This window comes from Hirundo rustica, chromosome 3 (genome assembly GCF_015227805.2).
Source record: "Hirundo rustica isolate bHirRus1 chromosome 3, bHirRus1.pri.v3, whole genome shotgun sequence".
Classification (NCBI taxonomy): domain Eukaryota; kingdom Metazoa; phylum Chordata; class Aves; order Passeriformes; family Hirundinidae; genus Hirundo; species Hirundo rustica.
Window position 1 is genome coordinate 42,935,319 of NC_053452.1, and position 17,666 is coordinate 42,952,984.

General features: G+C 44.1%; 2 protein-coding genes across 14 annotated transcripts in view; one reads left to right on the forward strand and one right to left on the reverse strand.

The window, feature by feature from the left end:
• The first annotated feature begins 12 nt into the window (after positions 1 to 12).
• C3H1orf131 (chromosome 3 C1orf131 homolog) lies at positions 13 to 6,542 on the forward strand. The gene is made up of 7 exons (XM_040058921.2): positions 13 to 75; positions 223 to 518; positions 2,586 to 2,642; positions 3,681 to 3,776; positions 4,472 to 4,558; positions 5,541 to 5,596; positions 6,202 to 6,542. The coding sequence occupies exons 1-7, from the start codon at positions 15 to 17 to the stop codon at positions 6,329 to 6,331; spliced, it is 783 nt and encodes a 260-aa protein (XP_039914855.1). The 5' UTR covers positions 13 to 14; the 3' UTR covers positions 6,332 to 6,542.
• A 9,014-nt stretch (positions 6,543 to 15,556) lies between these two features.
• TRIM67 (tripartite motif containing 67) overlaps positions 15,557 to 17,666 on the reverse strand; it is a 33,797-nt gene continuing 31,687 nt past the window's right edge. For all 13 annotated transcript variants that reach the window (XM_040058641.2, XM_040058647.2, XM_040058645.2 and 10 more), the window contains 2 exons: positions 16,668 to 16,830; positions 15,557 to 15,679 (listed from right to left, as the gene is read on the reverse strand). In XM_040058641.2, coding sequence (XP_039914575.1) covers positions 15,614 to 15,679; positions 16,668 to 16,830 — 229 coding nt within the window. In that variant the 3' untranslated portion in view covers positions 15,557 to 15,613. The remainder of the gene's footprint in view (positions 15,680 to 16,667; positions 16,831 to 17,666) is intronic.

Sequence of the window (17,666 nt, forward strand, 5' to 3'; positions counted from 1 at the left end):
CCGCCGCGGCAGCCATGGGGCCGCGGGAGCCGCGCCGCCGGCTGGAGGCGGTGCTCGGCGCTCTCTACGACCTGGGTGGGTGCGCGGGGCCGGGCCGGGCGCTGCGCCGGCACCGCGGTCCTCCCTGGGGGCCGGGGAAGGGAGGGGAGAGGAGGGGGGCCGGGCGTGGGCGCTCTGGAGCGCGGCGGCGCGGAGCTGACCCACGGCATGTGCTCGGCACAGGTGAGGAGCCCGGCGGCGCTCGGGGCGCCGCGGAGGACGGCGAGGCGAGAGCAGTGCCGCCGTCGGCGGAGAAAGAAGAGGACCAGGAGGAGGAGGAGAGACGGGGGCCGCAGCCGGCGGCGGGCGGGCGGCGCGGGGCCCGCGGCTTCTTCGGGGAATTGCGGGCCGAGCTGAGCGCCGCCGGCGCTGCCCCGCCGCCCCCCGCCGCCCCGCCCGCCGTGGAGGTCGTGGTGTTCCGCGGGAGGAAGAGGAAGGAGCCGCACGGCCCCTCGGCAGCGCCCGCCGGCGGAGCGCAGGTAGGGCCGGGCGGGCGCGGGGTCCTCGCTGCCCCCGAGCCGCCCCTGGGCGCGGCGCCAGCCCCGTGCCGTGCCTGGGTTTGTCCCTTGTGCTGGTACAGCTGCCGGGAAGGATGCTTCGGCCATCCGCCCGCTCAGCTCGATGGCATCTAGTGCTGCTGATTTCCAGTGGGACTGCTGGAAACGGGGACAGGATGAAGCAGGGGAGGGGCAGGACTTGAAGACCATTTATTTCAATTTCAGAAGATCTCTGGATAAGAATCCTGTATTTGAAACAGGCGCATTTCAGCAAAATAAATTGATTTGCCGACAGGCCTGATGTTACGGCAAGAAGTGAAAAGAATGGAAAACAAAGCCTCTTGGTTACTTAAGTGCCCAGGGGTTTTGTGTGCTGCTCTGTTCCTGTCAGTATCTGCTGGATGTGAGGTGTCAAAACTTACTTCTCTTCTCTGGCATCACAGCAGCACTGGGCCATTGGCAGCAGCATTTCTCTTGGAGGATCGGTGTTGGGTAGTCAGTGTGGGAAGGCATGACAGCATTAGATCTCAGTCCTCTGGTTTGGTTTGTCGCTGCTAAACTGCTTTGCTCTACCAAAAACTGTAGCTGAGGTGCTTCAGCTGGGGGGTCTGGATAGGTTTGGCTGGAAACCGAGCAGAGGGGTTGATTGGTCTCCAGATTTTATAGCAACTCTAGTTGTTTTCCTTGAGCTGCCTTTATGGCCGTAACATCAGAAGCCCATTCTGAAATAAGCTCTGATGGGCCAATATATGGTCCTGAATTCAGAGAGACTTACTGGTATTGGGGGTTATCATTGCTTGGAATTGGAACTTCAAGAGACTCAGGCAGTTGCTTGAATCCATAAACTTTTGTGCTTTTTCCAGCATGCTTTCCTCTAAAAATTTTCTCGAATTTTTTATAGCTTAAGTTTTTGTACATGAAAATACTGGTGTTAGGCCTGTTAGCAAAATGCTCTGAAGATAACCAGGTATATTTGTGGTTGAATGGAAATTCTGTATAGAAGCCTTGCCAGAACTGTGAGGAGTTTGGCAGTGGTAGATGCAGAGGCAAGCCCTGGTATAACCCCTGGGCTTGAACCTGTGAGTCACTGTGCCCTGAGGTCCTGGAGAGTGAAAAGGAAATGCACGAAACATATTTCAGTTCAGCTTGAGTGCCTGTGTAGTACTCCTGCTTTCTCTGAGTGGATTGTACCCTTGGGAGCAAACGGGGAAGATGAACAGGGTAATCTCTTGAACAGATGGCAGTTTGCCTGCCTGCATCAGCATGCTTGGGAGTGGGCAGAGCTTCCACTCAGAGAGGTGGCTCAGCACATCCTCCCCGAAATCAGAAAGCAGGCAGCCTAAAATAACGCTGGGAAATTTGTAACTGCTCCACAGTGTCCTGTGTGGGACATCCTGTAACAAGCAAGCATGGAATTCTTTCCCTGGGGATCTTGTGCTTCTTTTTCTTCCTAGGATATAGTCTCTGTCCAAACTGAGAACTGCTGATGAAAAGTCTCTGTTGTAAATTGTGGAGTAGAAAAGATGTCGTTTTCACTGAGCTCATTTTGAGCAAGTACTTTCTTCAGCCTGTGCTAAGTGGGTTCTGCCATCTGCTGACAGGGCACCCTTTGGAGCTGTTTCTCTGGCATTAGTGAGGCTGCATTTGGACACTAGTATATGTCCATGCAGTTCGGAATTAAGCTTGCTGTGCATGTTGCTCCAGCTGTGAGTACATGCGCTATTATCATTGCACTGTATGAAAAAAACAGACTTAAAATTTGTGTCCTGTCCTACATTAGCTGTTTGGTATGGGTTTGGAAATGGAAACATGAGTGATGCATAGCTCACATGTGGCAGTTTTTGTTTTACTTGCCTAGAAAAATGCCACTGAAACTGTCTGTTTTAATAGGTCCAGGTGATAAAGTTAGAAAAAAATACTGCTGGAAACGTGTGTATTCTTCCATACAACTGACTTTACATTTCACTGCTTTTTAAAAAGCTATCTCAATCAGCATTTAAACTGGTGTTACTTATTATATTAATTTGAAATGTTTTGTTTTGTCTATAGACCCAAATAGGGAATGAGGAGAAAAATGCAGTCAGACAAGAATTTAACTTTGAAAAGGTAAGTCAATAGGATCAGACTAATGTCACTAGTTTCGTGTACAGTTGTGTGTATGTGTATACTTGAGAAAGCTATGGTGGGACTGATGAGAAGCCCTTCCAGAAATGGCTATCTCTTGTAGGTAGGGATTTCTTTATAGGTAATTCTGGCTACATACCATGCCAAAGGAGGAGCAGGCTGGCAGCAGTCAACTGCTCCATGTGAGGAGAGGTGTGTTACAGCTTCGTGGCCTTTCTTTCTGACCTTCCAATGAGAATTTGAGGGGGGTGGGTAAAAGTGCTTGAGTTCCCATAAGGTTTAACACAGTTCTTTCAGCCCTATGATGTTAAATCTCTGATATCTCATGTGGGAAGGAAAAAAAAGAGTATTGGCATCTGGTTTTGAAACAACAAATGGCTTTTTCCATTTGTCTTTTTATTCTCATCTGTTCTTACATGAGTGTAACTAGCATTGGCCACCTTGGCTACTAATTTGCTTACAAATCTGTGCAAGTTGTTTTATGTGCCTCAGGGACAGTTTTGTGTGCCTCAGCTGTGTTTTGTGTTCTCAGGGATGTGCTGTGATCTGGTGGAATCTCTCAACAGAGATTCTGCATGGAGCTCTGTACTGCTAAGAAGGGTGGGGATTTAATCACTGATTTTAAAAAGATGATGGCTTCATTAGTGGTTTTGCCAAGGTCTGCTCGTATAGTGTTAATTCCACATATGTGCGTAGTCAAACCACCCTCTGCCCATCCGTGTTTCTCAGCGGTTAAGTGCTCATTTTCTACATGGAGGAATTCCATTCCATGTGTTACTTTATGTAAAATGAGGAGAATTGAAAATTGTCCCCCTGACAGTCCTCACGATCCAGAGATTAGTTGGACAGTGGTGAACTGCTCTGCATTATAGCTCCAAGCTCAGTTTTATTTTACAGCAAATCAGTTTCTAGTATTAGCCAGGATTTCCTCAGGAGTCAGACTTTGTTGCACTCTGCCAGACATTACTTTACAACAAGTTGGACATTACGACATGTCTGAAATTTCCTGTAATGTTCTAGGCTCGCCTGGAAGTGCACAAGTTTGGAATCACTGGCTACAAGAAGCAAGAGCAACGTGCTTGGGAACAGGAGCGTGCTATCATGCTGGGAGCCAAGGTAATTGTCCTTTGGTTTGTGCTGGAGGTCACCCAGCTGCTACAGTGCAGAAAAGCAGTAAAAGAGCATGAGGGGCTTTGGTATTATTCTTTTAAAACACAAAATCCCCTGCCCTGAGCCTTCTCCCACTTCATTTTTACTTTTACATCATGTGTTCTGTCTTGTCTGTTTTCTTTAGATAATTGGAAAATTGGTATGGTTGCATTATCAGGGGTGTAGTATAGATGAAGTATGACTGATCAGGCTGAAAAACAACATTTACTAATTTTTAATCATGCCGTTCAAAAATAAATATTTGGAGAGAGGGGCTCACTTTTTAAAACTTCATTCTCACAGTGAGGTAAAGATGGAGAGAAGTTTTTAGTTTATCATAATTAGTGTCAAAGAAAAAATCATGTTTTAGGAAGTGGGTTGGTTTTTCTTGCTCAGGGTATGTGTGTAAACCTTGTGGGACTGATAACAGATAAACATTATTGTTTCTCTGCTGTCTTCACCAAGAAAGATACAATTTGTATACCTGACATATCATCCATACCTGACATCTTTGCAGGCTATTACGCTCACCCAAAAGACAATAAGCATTTTTAATGTTTTGCCACCACCACATGAAAAATACTGTCTGTGCAAGTGTGTGAACAATTTTTGATCCTGTTTGAAAATTTAATCAGCAGTATCCTTCCCAATCTTTGTTGCAGCCCCCCAAAAAGACACATGTGAACTACAGGACTTACCAAGAGAAACTGAAAGAGAAAAAAGCAGCGAAGGATGCTGATAAGGAAAAGGTTTGTGTGAAATTTCCTGTATAAAAAGGCAGTGTGTGGGAGCCAGCCCAAGAGCCTGAGAGATAATGCCTCAGGTGCAGGAGGAGTGCCCGAGTTTGACACCTGCTGCTCCCTGTGGTCTGGGTTCCTGGCTCCCACAGGATTAATCTCATTGGTGAAAGCTGGCTGTGTGCAGTATGAAGGCACAGAGTTAGGCTGGTGTTGTGGTCGGTTTCACTGCCTCACCCTTCCAGGCTGACAGACTGATGACACAAAATCAGCAGGGCTTTTTTTTTTATCCTTTCCTCTTAAGAGGAAACAAAGTGGTCCCCAATTAAAGTTTGTTGCGCATTGTCTAACCACAGCGAGCTGGATCTTCAACTGCTTTTTTATCAGCACAATTCCATCTAGGATCTTACTCATTATTTAAAGCAAGGGTGAGGTTTCTGTTGCATCCATCCTCTAGCACAGCCCATCTGGCTCTAAGCCTACTCTCTGTCTCCCTATGGAGCCTTCTCATGTAGGTGGGAGCAGGCTGGTGGGGTCCGTAATTGTTCTATCAGCCCATTTCCTGCCACCCTCTTTCCCAGGGACCTACTTCTCCTCCTCTGTCATGTGGCTCAAAGTGCATCCAGTGCATGACCAGTCACAGCTGAACCCTGTTATTTGACAGCTGCCCTCAGCTGGGTGACAGGACACACCTGCCTGGTAGCAAGTCTAACCCTGGGGTCTGTCACACGCCCAAGAAGCTTCTGTTGCTGCACGTGGCAAGGACAGCACGTTGGTTGTGAGTGGGCTGTGCTTTCCATCAGGCATTAGGAAGGGCTCTGGGCACTTCTGGCAGTGGCTCCATAATGTGTTGCATCACTTGTTCTGTCAGTAGGTCTCCCAGCTTGCTTTAAGTGCCTGCTGCTCTGTGAAGCAAAGGCTACTTACATGCAGGTGGTTGTGTAACCAACATGCTCTGTTCCTTTTTCATTAAAATATGTGTCTTTAAAAACAGGAACAAAAAGGTGATTCTCTAAAGAAGAAGAAGAAGCAGAAAGAGCAGAAGGAGAGGTGAGGTGTTTTTAGCGTGGTCTCCCCAGTGTATCTCCCCTGTGTAATTGCACTCTTACTCCAGAAATCATGCCCGTCACAGTGCAACAAAATTCTCCATGTCCTGAGCTCCTCTGTGCCTAGCAGTTCAGGGGCTTCAGTTCCATAGCTGTACTTCAAAGTATGTCTGTTCTGCCCTAGCATATCTTGAGATGGCAGTTGGAGGTCAGAAGGATGAAAATCCTGTGTGGAGACTCATGAGACACAACTCGCTCAGGGCATTTGCCTTAAGAAATAATCTCTGCAAAGCACAGGCTCAGTATACAGAGGCTTGAAAGTGAGCTGACATTTCCTAATCCTAGTGCAGCAGGTTCCTTTTGTACTCCATCTTCCTTCTCTATCAAAAATCTTTGTGTTTCTAAACATTTAAAAATGTAAATCATGCTGTAATGGGCTGCAAATTTTGTATGCCTATGAAGGAAAAATATTCTGAAGTCTTTACATGCTATGGTTTGGTACTCCATAACACCAAACTCTGCATAAATAGGTGACTTTTTCACCATATTAAGCGTTTACGTGTGTTCCTGCTGTTTTTTTTATTATTGTCTTTCCTCTCCCTACTTCAGGAAGACCAAAAGGAAGAAATCAGTGCCTAGCATTTGGCCTGCAGGACAAGTTGGAAAATTCAGAAACGGGACCTTGATTCTGCAAAGCCGTGACATAAAGAAAATCAAATCATCTAAAGTTAGCAAATGAACTGCATGATACAGAGTGAAATGGACAATGTGCATAAGAGGAATTCACACTGCTACCAACACAGACTTCTGGGGCCTTTTGCCTATCTACCACATCCTATTTTTTTAATCTTATCTGTTATCGCAGGATTTTTCGGTACTATTCTGCTTTGAGTTGTATATTAGATTTTACCATTTTATAAATAAAAAATTATAGTTCTTACTAAGAAAGTTATACAGACTATTTTTATTAGTCAATAAAAATAGTGCTAAAGAAAATTATGTGCTAAAGAAAACATTTCTTTTTGTAGAATCAGTTTATTGGTTGTAAGTAAAATACTTATTTATTCCATAAATTAATGGATTAGTAGATATATATCTTTACTTTCTAATGGAAGGAATATGGAAAAAGCAGTCTTTTACTCTGAACCGGAAGTAGGTGTTCTCCAAATATTTATTTGTTATACATAAATTGTTAACATAAATGGTTTCTGTGTCCTTATGGATTATTAGTGGATAATGGAACTGCACAGTAATTTTTCTGTCCAGCAAAACCTCTTAATGTTTCATAATTACCTGCTTTGGAATGAAAATAGTATTTTTCTGAAGTTTTGTCCCGGGCAAGCATTACGCACTCACCGTGTGTATCTCCGCAGAGATCTCCAAATGAGCCCTTTGGAATAGTGATTTGGTGGCTTGGTAGGTTGGTTTTTAAAAACAAAATCATGTAAGACAGCCAAATGAGCATGGACACTCAATAGCTACTGGTTGTTCCAGTTACTGGAACTCGTGTTTGTTTTAGTTCCAGGACTCTTAAGGCTTTTCTATGAAATCTTTACCAAAACTGCCTTTTGGTGTTATTTAGAATCAGCAGTCTGGTGTTTCTGGAACAGCACTGTTTGTCTTCTGTAGCTACATATTTTATTTTGTTGCTTTTGAGGTCCATCCATTAGAAATGGCAATTGTTAGTAACACTTCCAAAATGAAAGTTCAGTATTTTAGGGGGAGGCAAAGATAAAGATAACTTAAATGACAGAATTTGTTCTGTGTTGTATGGGGATGTGGAGCTTGTTGGAACAGCTCTGGCAGTGAAGGATGGAAAACGGGCAGGAAAAGAGCCTTATTGCAGAAACTTGTTGTAGGTGTTCTGGTACCCCTGTGGGCTGGGAGCCTGAGCAAGGTGATCCCTGACCCCGAGGTCTGTGTCAGCTTGCAGCAGGTAAATAGAACAGCCCATCAGCCTCCCAGAATGGGAAGGTGTTCTGGGGTAGGGAGAGCCACACCATGGACAGGGATGCTTTCTGGAACACTGCTTCCCCCACACCTTCCTCCTCACTTGCAGGTCCTGGAGAAGGGCTCTGCCAGCACAGAGAGGAGCAAGAGGAGGGAGAGGGCTTGGGGGGATCAAGTGCTAGATAAAAAGCATAAGGGAGTGTTTCTGGAGCCATGTAGGAAGAGAAGGGGTGTGCAGAGTTTGGTTGCTAAATGCTGTTATCACATTTCATAATTGCATAATTTGATTTCTTACTCAGTATTGGTTGCAGATTCAAACTAGAATTAAGATTCCTCTCTGGTTACAGACTTAATGACTTATTTGACATTAGAGAAATGTCAAATCACAATGGCATGTGAAGGTGTAACCACTAAGAAGAATTTAGTACAGAGCATCGAGACGTGTCGAGGCAACAGATGGGCTTTGGATGTAGTAGGATAACCTGTATTTTGTAATTCCTGGTTAATCCTTGATCTTAGTTTTTACTGCTCACTTCTTGATAAAGTTTTGTTCAGTTCACTTTGCATATAATGTGGGATTTTATGTTCTCCATCAGCTTTGGTAAGGTAAAATGCTCACTTTCTACCTCCACAGCTCCCAACAGCTATTTGGGAGTGAAACTTGGTCAGAATGGAGTGTAATTTTTGCAGTCAAGCTTTTAAGATCTATGTGAAGTTGAAAAAAATCAGTTCTTAAACTAAAAAGATGAAAACTGAAATGCCAAGCGTTTCAGTTCCAAGGCAGTGGAACATGAGAGTTTTTGGGGGAAGGAAACAAAAAGTTTATTCAAAGTTTTGCATTTTCATACTTGTTTAATGTGTGTATGCAATATGAAAGGCTTCTGTTGCATAGAGATAGGTTTGCTTTTTCATGTAATGTATCCAAGGTGTTTCGAGCTGGGCATGCTACATTCTTTTGGGATGCTGTGCTCAGGTAAACATGGTACTTTCAGTCCTGTTTTGTTGCTAGATGCATCGACAACACAGGCAAACGGGGCTGTTGTGAGCCTGTTGCACCTAGTGCTTCTCTGGGCTGGCATGTGCTGGTGATGAGCAGAGTGCAAGTGTACCAAGAGTGAGCTGTGTTGGTTTTGGAGCACATGCTGATATGTGAAAGCCAGTTTTGACTTTGACTATAACATTGATTATGGAAAGAGGAGAGCAGGGCACATCTTACTTTGTTCTTCTGCCTGCAGTTGTGTAGAGGAATGAGATACAAAGGAAGAACTTAAGGATTTCTCCTTATCTACTCTCTTTCTCATGCCTTGTCCTATGGCAGTTATCTTTCTTCCCCATTTCCCTGTGTGTTAAGCCACATGTGATTATCATTTTTCCCAGTCAAACCCTTTGCCATGAAGGAGTTGATGACAAGTTGTGTTTTTTGCAGGAGCAAAAAAGAAAGACTGTGATTGATGGTGTCTCCACACTGTTGTCTGTACTTTCTCCTGATTGTTTTGGCTGGGTTCCTGTTTCTTACCCTGGTGCTGCTGTTGCTGTGTCAGAATGCTTTATTCTGCCTTACTGACAGACGTGTGAAGGTTGTGTAGCTCTGTGAGTGCCTTTTTGCAGGGGCTGGGTGTGCTGGGTGTGCTGCCTCTGAAGCACTGTTGAGTCCCTCACAGGCCATCTGCTTGGTAGCGGTGTGCAGCTCCAAGACTACCGGTCATTTCAAACCATCTCTCCAAGTCTTGTGTCTTCCCTGCCCTGACAAGCTTTCTGCCCAGTCTTTCACACTTACCCAGAGGGCTTTCCAATGAGAACCTACTGATGCTGTGGTTCTTTCCAGCCTCTTCTTAGTCCAGTGTTAGAAACTTCTGGAGACCAGGTGATTCCCCAAAGCGTCTAAGGTGGGTCACAGCTATCCCAGCTGTTCTGTAACCAACATAGACCAGAGCTGGTGGAGTGGTGCTGGGAAATTCATGCTATTGAATCGGGATATGTCTGAAGTTGAGGCACAGATGGCTGCTCTGAGGAAGGACGCTCTTGGCTTTCCCCATTTACTGCATTATTCTTGACTGCAGTAACAAAGCACCATCAGCAGTAGGAAATAGGCATGCAAGCCGTATTAATGCCTCATCTACGTGATGGCAGAATATTTTTTTAATCATAATTTGTAATAATAAATAGGGTACTTCTGGATTTGTTGGCAATGTTATAAGAATTTATTTAGAAACTGTAAAACAGGATAAACTTATATGTCAGGTTTTCCAAAAGGGTAATAATACACAAAGTTTTAGTTGGACCAAAAGACAAAAAGCAGTTTGTCTCTAATTCAAAAAATACAAACGTTTGCTACAGATACAAAATTATAAAAAGTTTGTATTTTCCTCTTGATCTGGTGACAGACACATATAGCAGAGATGTATATTTCACCAGCTCCAAATTCATATAAGCTATGGGAAATGACAGTAAAGAAAAAACATGTAGTTAAGAAAACATAGAAACAAGTTCTTGTCTTTCATTTAACCAGAACTGAACACCATTTTCTTATTCCTTTGCAGTTTTTTAGTTGCCAACATTTAAATTAGTGTTACTCATGCTTCATATAACAATCAGAAATAACAGCAGGTTTACCTCATGCATTTATTTTTAATATTCATCACATAATATTCTTCTCACCATGCTACCTAGGAAGGTTAGTGTTTTTATTGACAACATTTAAGGGAGGTGGAGGATAAAGGAATGCAATCAGGATCCAGGAATATTTCCATCTACTGCTTCACAAGAAAATATTAGAAATTCTCCATGTAGCATGAAAAATAATTTTTTAATTAATTCTGCTTGGAACTGTTTGCAATAACAAATGTAACAAAAAGGTCCTTTAACAGAAGGGGGAAATGCTGCTGAGTGCCTCTGTCAGTGAAACACACGTCTGTCTCCTGTATTGTGCAAAGATGCAGGAGCCCCGCACATCTAGTCTCTGAGGTTTGCATATGGGCTTCTGCACCTGAGAAGACCAAGTGTGTCTTATTAATGATGGATTTGTGCTTCAGGCTGCTGCTCCACGTGGCTGTGTGTGTGCAGCATTCAGTAGAGCTGGGCAGAGGAACCACCAGAAATGTTGTCAGTAAAAACTAGAAGCAGCTCACTTTTTTCCTAAAAAAAAGAAATAAAATAAAAGGACTCTCCATCTTTGCCTGGTAATTTTCAGTGACAAGTGACCTTTACATTTACAATGTGGTTGATTTGTAACTGTAATCTCCCTTCCAAAGTTGATCTAGCCAAGATGCTTGGTGTTTTCCTATTGTCTTGCTGGTTCAAAACTGAGTTCTTGGCTTTGCTATTCAAGCAGAATGCTGCAAAGCTGGTAAGGCCTGACAAGGTCTAACAATTCTCCTTCCTCATCTTTCTGTTTGTGACCAAAGGACGTACTAGATGGCACCAGAAAGCTGCTGCTCCCAGACTGTGGACTTTGGCATCCCTTCTCACAGGGATGGGTGATCTGAACTGTGGTCCAGAAACGCACTACCTCTTGTTGGCAGTTGCAAACACAGTGTTTTTCGTACAGTGGTGTTGGCAGCTTAGACTTAATCTCATCTCTCTCACCTTAAAAAATATTATGTAAGAAAGGAAAAAAAAAAAAAAAGAAGAGTTGCATCTCTCATTTCTTCTTGCTCTAGAACAAGTGAGAAGCCAGAGTATGGGTTGCTCTCTGCCTTCTTTACTAACTATGCTTTGAGAAAAAAAGAAAGAAAGAAAAAACAACTTACACAGCACTACCACAGAACTCTATCACCAGCCAAGAACAAACTACAGCAATACACTATCATGGCGTTATTTACAACAGGATGGAACATTATGCATATAATAAATTACATTTAATACTTTTCCTCTTAAACTCTGATAAATGTAAGCTCATGCTTATTTTATTTTGTTCAGTCCAATATATTTTCCTCTATGTATCTTAAGTGCATAGGCAAGTATAGGAGGTGACAGTGCTGTTTGCCTCTCTTTTCTATGTTTTTAGAAGCCAAATTGCTTTCCAAATTTGTAATATGTCACACTGTGCTACCGTCCTCACTGACATTTAGTTTATAGCACGTACCTTTCCACAGCAGAAGCAGCAAGGGATTGTCAGCTACGTGTGTGCTTATATCGACATTAAGTCTTACTAAGAGATCTTGTGAGCTCTTTTCAAGTTGATGAGGGAAAAGAAGGAAGCGGAATTTGTATAGCGTTGCATGCCTTGGGAAGTCTGACAGTGCTCCTGGACTTGACGGAAATATGCGGAGGAAAGAGGCAGGAAGAAGGTTTACAAAAGGCTAAATAAGGTTGGGGCTCCCAGGGGTAGGTGAACACTGGGGGTCCCTTGTTGCTCTGCAGGACAGAATGTTCGACTGCTGTGTTTATTTTGCAGCTGTTCAGAGGTTCCATACTGCTGTATGCAGAAGACAAGCTTTGTTTTGTTAACAAGGGGACGGCCTGCTTGTGTTTTGGTGGGGTTTTTTTTAAAGGTTAAGTCAATTTACAGCTATCTTGTGTGGACTCTGTACTACAGTGGCTGGGATTTATGCCAGTGCAAAAGGCTTTGCTGTCCTGCTTATAAGAAGCAACCTGGCGTCTAGGAGCTGAAGAGTCCTGTGACAGGCAGCTTTGTGTGGCGCCAGGAGCCAGAGGAGCTTGGAGCTCCCGAGAGCTGCAGAAATACTCTGAGGGAACAAAAGGAGGAGGAGCACACAGAGTGGTCCCCTTGGGTATCTATACCACTCTCCTGCTCTCTGGGTTCTCCCTGCACAGTCAACAACAGTTTCTGCTGGGATTAAAAGCTGACTCCCTCCTAAAGAAAGGATTGGGAGGAAACAAAAACCGGCATAAGAGATCCTATAGATGAAGAGCGTGCAAACTGCTGGGCTTATAATGAGATGGACCTTGGGAGAGTTGCCTGCAGAGGAGGAAACTACCTCCAGTCTGAGCAGAGCAGTGGGAGTGCCCCACCTCTCCCCACCTAATGCTGCTCTGCAAAGGGAAAATTCTGCTCTGCTTTGTGTTCAGATGGCCCCCGTGTGCTCCGCATAAATATTCACGTGTGGAGTTGTTAGTTTCCTAGAGCAATTTTAACTACTTAAGCATTATTTCTGTTAATCAAAGCATGAAAATGTATCCAGCTGAAGTCACAAGAGTGCACTCTATGAGGATAACTGGTTTATTGCCACAGGCCATGCCAAATGTAAGTCCTTGATTGTGTACACAACCAACACATGCAAACACTTTGTTTAGTTTTGGCCTAGGGTGAAGTAGTCTTACTAATGCAGGTAGCCTACTTCTAACTGTATTCCTTTTAACTTACTTGCATTTCTGCTAGGTTAAAAAGGGACTATAATGGTAGCTACCCTACTTTTGTGAATGTTAGAACGTGTAGAGGGCAAAAACCAAGCTTCTCTACTCACTGTTCCTACCTACTGTCCATATATTCAGTAGAAATTAACAACATGTCACTCAGTGTGTTCTCCCCAAGATATAACACACCAGGAACTGACACCAAAGCAACTACGAAAACAAAAACTGAGTACTGCAAACACTTCTAAAACCCATTCAGAATTAATTTTAAACATCTGGCAATGGTTGAAGATTGGAAAGATGTAAATTCATTTGAGTTTCCTTTACAGAAGTTGGGAGTAAAGAAAAAGGTTCTGTCCCGAAACAAACAATGCCCTGTTTTTTTGAATACAAGTGAAAGTGGAGTGCCTTCCATATCAAAGGTATCACAGGATGTTTCCCAATATAAAAAACTATGTGCAATTTATGTACAATATTCCCATACACTACTCTGACTGGCAACACTCAAAGCCAATGCTATGATTACAACTGTTAGGTTCACAGAAGAGCACACTCAAGAGGAAATTTGGGGTCTGGTAGCGTTCTAGCTGAGGTAGGTTAAAACAGACCTGCTAATTAGAAAATCTTGCATGAGTTTGTATGGTATTGAATGAAACTGAAGATTATAACACAGTTGGTCTCTGATATTCTTTACAAAACCAAGATAAGCATAGCACAGTTATTCCATTGTCTACAAGTTTACTAATACAATATATTCCAGACTTTAAAGGAAGTACTGTTGCTTCCTCACTTAAAAGCATATGTTATTTTTTTTTCCATCGTTGGTTTTATTTCCTACTTCAGTCTTGACGCTGCTGAAGGTGGGCTGCTGTTCCGCAGGAGAGGTGGGCTACAGGGTGCTTGGTTGGTTACAGACAGCTGGATTGCAGACTGCTTTGTGTCTGTGAAAGAGTCCAGTTCTGTTCTGGGTTGCCTTTCCCTTCCCACAGTGGCTGTGAGGTGGGATGACCCACGGGAGGATTCTGGCTGCTTTGCCACAGGGAAGCCTTGCCATCACTCAGCACTGCCTGAGTGATGTGCTCCGGAAGTGAGCCTGGAGGAGGATATCTGGGGGCTGGCAGGCTGCCTGAAGGCAAGCCTGGGCTGTTTGTCCTGTGGCTGTGCTTTAGGGCAAAGCAGCAAGCTGGATTTTGGTTAGAATATTTGTTTTCAGGTTTAATAATTACGTGCCTGATAACAATATGCATGTGCGTATGCGTATGTTCGAAAAGGAAAATTTGTATAAACAGGTTTTAAAAAAAGGGAATAGGAGGTTGATTGGATTTGAGAATTTATGCTTTTCTTGTTTGGTAGCACCACATTTGTATAGGGTTAGAGTGACAAGAGTCCAAGGTGTTATGGGCTCACCAAGTCTGCTGCATCTCAACCTCACGCACTGCCACTCTACACACACACCTGCAGATGTTAACCAGGTTCAGAGGAAACGAAGCACACAGGCAAACCAATGTTTGGTTTTCTGGCAACTGCAGTGCAGGTGACAGTGCCATGGCTGTGAGAAAAGATCACTGTCAGTCAGACTCCAGTTGTCATGGGCAGCACCTGAAATGGCTGCTTGATTTTGTGGGAGATGCCAGGCACAGATCAAGTCTTGCAGAAGATTTATGTCCCAATTCAGAAAAATTCTTAGGGACAGGTTTTGCATTACTGCTATTAATCTCTCTCAAGTGTTTCATTAGGATCAAGACATTGATTAGCTCACAGTAATCTAATAGAAAATTAAGGCTTCAGATCTCAAAGCTACATTGGAACTACAGCTGCACAGGTTTTATCAGGATCAAGGCTGTAAAGCATTATTTCACAATGTGGGAGTCTTTGCGTGTGCCATATTTAAATAAATCTCTTATCATTTCAGTTCAAAGGAATCTCCCATGCACTGTTTTTCGAGTCGTGCTGATAACCACAATAAGATCTTCTGTAAGTGTCTCCGCAGTCATGCCTAAATATCAAACACTAAAATGCATCAAGGATGTTTTTCTTTCCATTTTCTGTATCTGAATTCTGCATGTATCATGGTGTTAGCTAAAATGAGCCCAGCTATTTCATGGCAGCATTTGGGAACCAATCTTGTTCTCATCGCAGATAATAAGTTCTGTCATTGAATTCTAAGGGAACGTTGTCCTATAGCTTACTGCAGTCCAGAGCCAGAAGGAATAATTCATGGTCTTTTGAGCCTCTGAATGTAATTGACAACCAGGAATTCTTGAGCATATAACCTCCGCTTCAGCTGTCAAAACATATGCTTTCTTTATTTAAGGACTTCAGGTGGCAAGGGAATCCAGTTCATCTACAGGTAAACTGCTCCAACATCCATTGTCCTTCAGCCTCACCCATTTTTTCAGCATCCCTAATATTTAAGCACAAATCCAGCCATGAGAGAGAAAATACACTCATTTAACCTTTTGCTTTACAGATGTGTTTGTGTGTGTTCACAGGAGTGTACATATGTGCACAAGGCAGAGTAGATATGTTCAGGTACCCATCTGCAGTCGAGTGCCAGTCCAATGGATGTGCTTGCTATGGCTGTTAAATTGAAAATGGAGTGGCCTAGCTCTAACCAGCTGATTATTCGGTGAGCAGCATGCTGCACAGTGTTTTAAGTCAGGGAAGGGGATGTTTTTTTACTGACTTACTGAAAAGTGCCAAAACACACCGAGAAGGCTTACAGAATCCAGCACAGTGTCAGACAACGGCTTCATTAGTTGCTGGGCTGCTTGGGCTGTTTTACAGATTGTGGCACCTCCAGCCCTGTGTGCAGGGTCACCTGCACAAAGAAGAAATAACGTTAGATTCAGAACAGAGGCATCCTCAGCAAAGAGCGTTTGTGAAGGTGAAGTGCAGGTAAATGACATGGAAAGGGCTGCAGGACTGCAGGTCCAAGTTTAAATCAAGACTATTAATGGAGATGATACCTAGTCTTTGAAACAAGCAAGACTCCTTTCCCCTTCCCTCCTGAACACTTTGGGACTGAGAAGCCAGGTGTCTGTATCTTTTCCCAAATCTAGCCACCAGTTGTAGATTTCCAGAAGTGCTGCTTGCTAGGTACAGGGTGGATGGGGTCTCTGCATGAGGGACACCAAGTGCCCCAGGACGGAGGTCACCCATGTATGTGATGAGTGTTCCACCCTGGCTGTCTTGGTCCTGCCTGACCTAAGCTGACCTCCTTCAATCCTCAGGCTCCTGGGTATTTCCACAGATTCTCTATTACACCACAGCCTGTTTCTAGCCATAAGCAGTGGTCTTGAAGTAAAAATGCATTATATTTAAAGACAGTTCCTCCAAGAGAAAAACCTCTTGTATAGAGAGCACAAGAATGATGTGCTGACTGGGTCTTCTGTGTTGTGCTAATTCTCTGACCTATGTTGCCTTTGCTCTCCTCACCACTGTGCTGCTCATACTTCAGTCATTTGCCAATGTTAATTATCTCCAAACGTGAGATCTAGGAGGAATTAAGGTAGTTTTTAGTCAAACTGGCAGCGGAGAACTTTAGAGGCACTTCTTTCCAAGTGGAGCATCACAGGAAAATCAGAGCAAGAATTAGTGCATGCAGGTGTTTTTACTTGTTTTACAGCATCACTGTAAATTACTCCCATTGGTCAGGCAAGGCAGAAGGTCAAATGTAGGTCAAAAAGCGTGAGTAGCCTAGAGGTAAGCCTGAGAAGGAAACAACCCCTGTCTGTACTATCTACAGATGATGCTATCAGCTCCTTTAGCCGGGAAGAGTAAGTGGGGCTGGACTGCAGAAGATTTACCTGGACGTTTCGGTTGAGGCTCAATGCAGGCATGAAGACGCCCTCGATGTTTTCAAATGCTGGAGGCCCCTGCTGCTGCCCGTTTATGTAAAAGGTCAGGTTGTGCTTGTTCAGATCCAGGAGAACACCAACGGTGGCACCCTTAGAAACTCCTCCTTCAGTCCTAAGGTACAAAGGGCAGATTGTTGGTGAAGGCAGAGGGCTGCACTGTGCTGTTCTCTCCGGCACAAGCCAGCCTTACTAAGCAAAGGGAGCGTGGAGCAGCGCAGGGAAGTGATTACCCCTGAGGCATTTGGCGTTGGCTGATCCACACCTTTATCTGAAGCAAGTGTACCACATCCATGGGAGTTTAATGAGGGGATCCCAAAGAGACATTGATCCGTCTCTCCTGCAACTGCAATTTAAGAGGTGAAAATGGGGTCCAGAGCTAACAGGTCCCCTCAGCTAATGACAAATCGGGAGGTGAGCCAGTGGAGTCCTGGAGACACAGCACCTCTGATTATCCTTGTTACAGTGAAGTGATGCATGGCAGGAAATGAAAAAGCAGGAAGCTGCTTTGCTAGGTGTTCATTTCTAATCAATATACCTGCTGACAGCTCAGGAGAGAGACTTCCTCACCTTGGCATGCCCTAAGGGAACCCAAACTTCCAGAGCCCAAGGAGCCAGCACAGCTACAACAGGCAGTGATTTTGGGGAGGAAGGGAAGGTGGGACTGGTTAGGCTTAAGTATAGCTTCTGATTGACAAGGTGCTCAGCTACAGGACTGGGAGCTGTCTCGAGTGTGCAGACACAGTTATTAATACCAGTGATAATTGGTTGTGTCAGGAGCAGCTGCTGAGAGCTACTGTAGTATCAGAGCTTGCCAGGACACACTCATCCAGCCATTACACGCTTGAGCGATTTGACATTAATGCACTTTGACTCGGGGGTTAGTCAAACTCAGTATTACTCTGAAGACCACTGGGCAAAAATATCCACTAGATATGCAGATTGGCCACA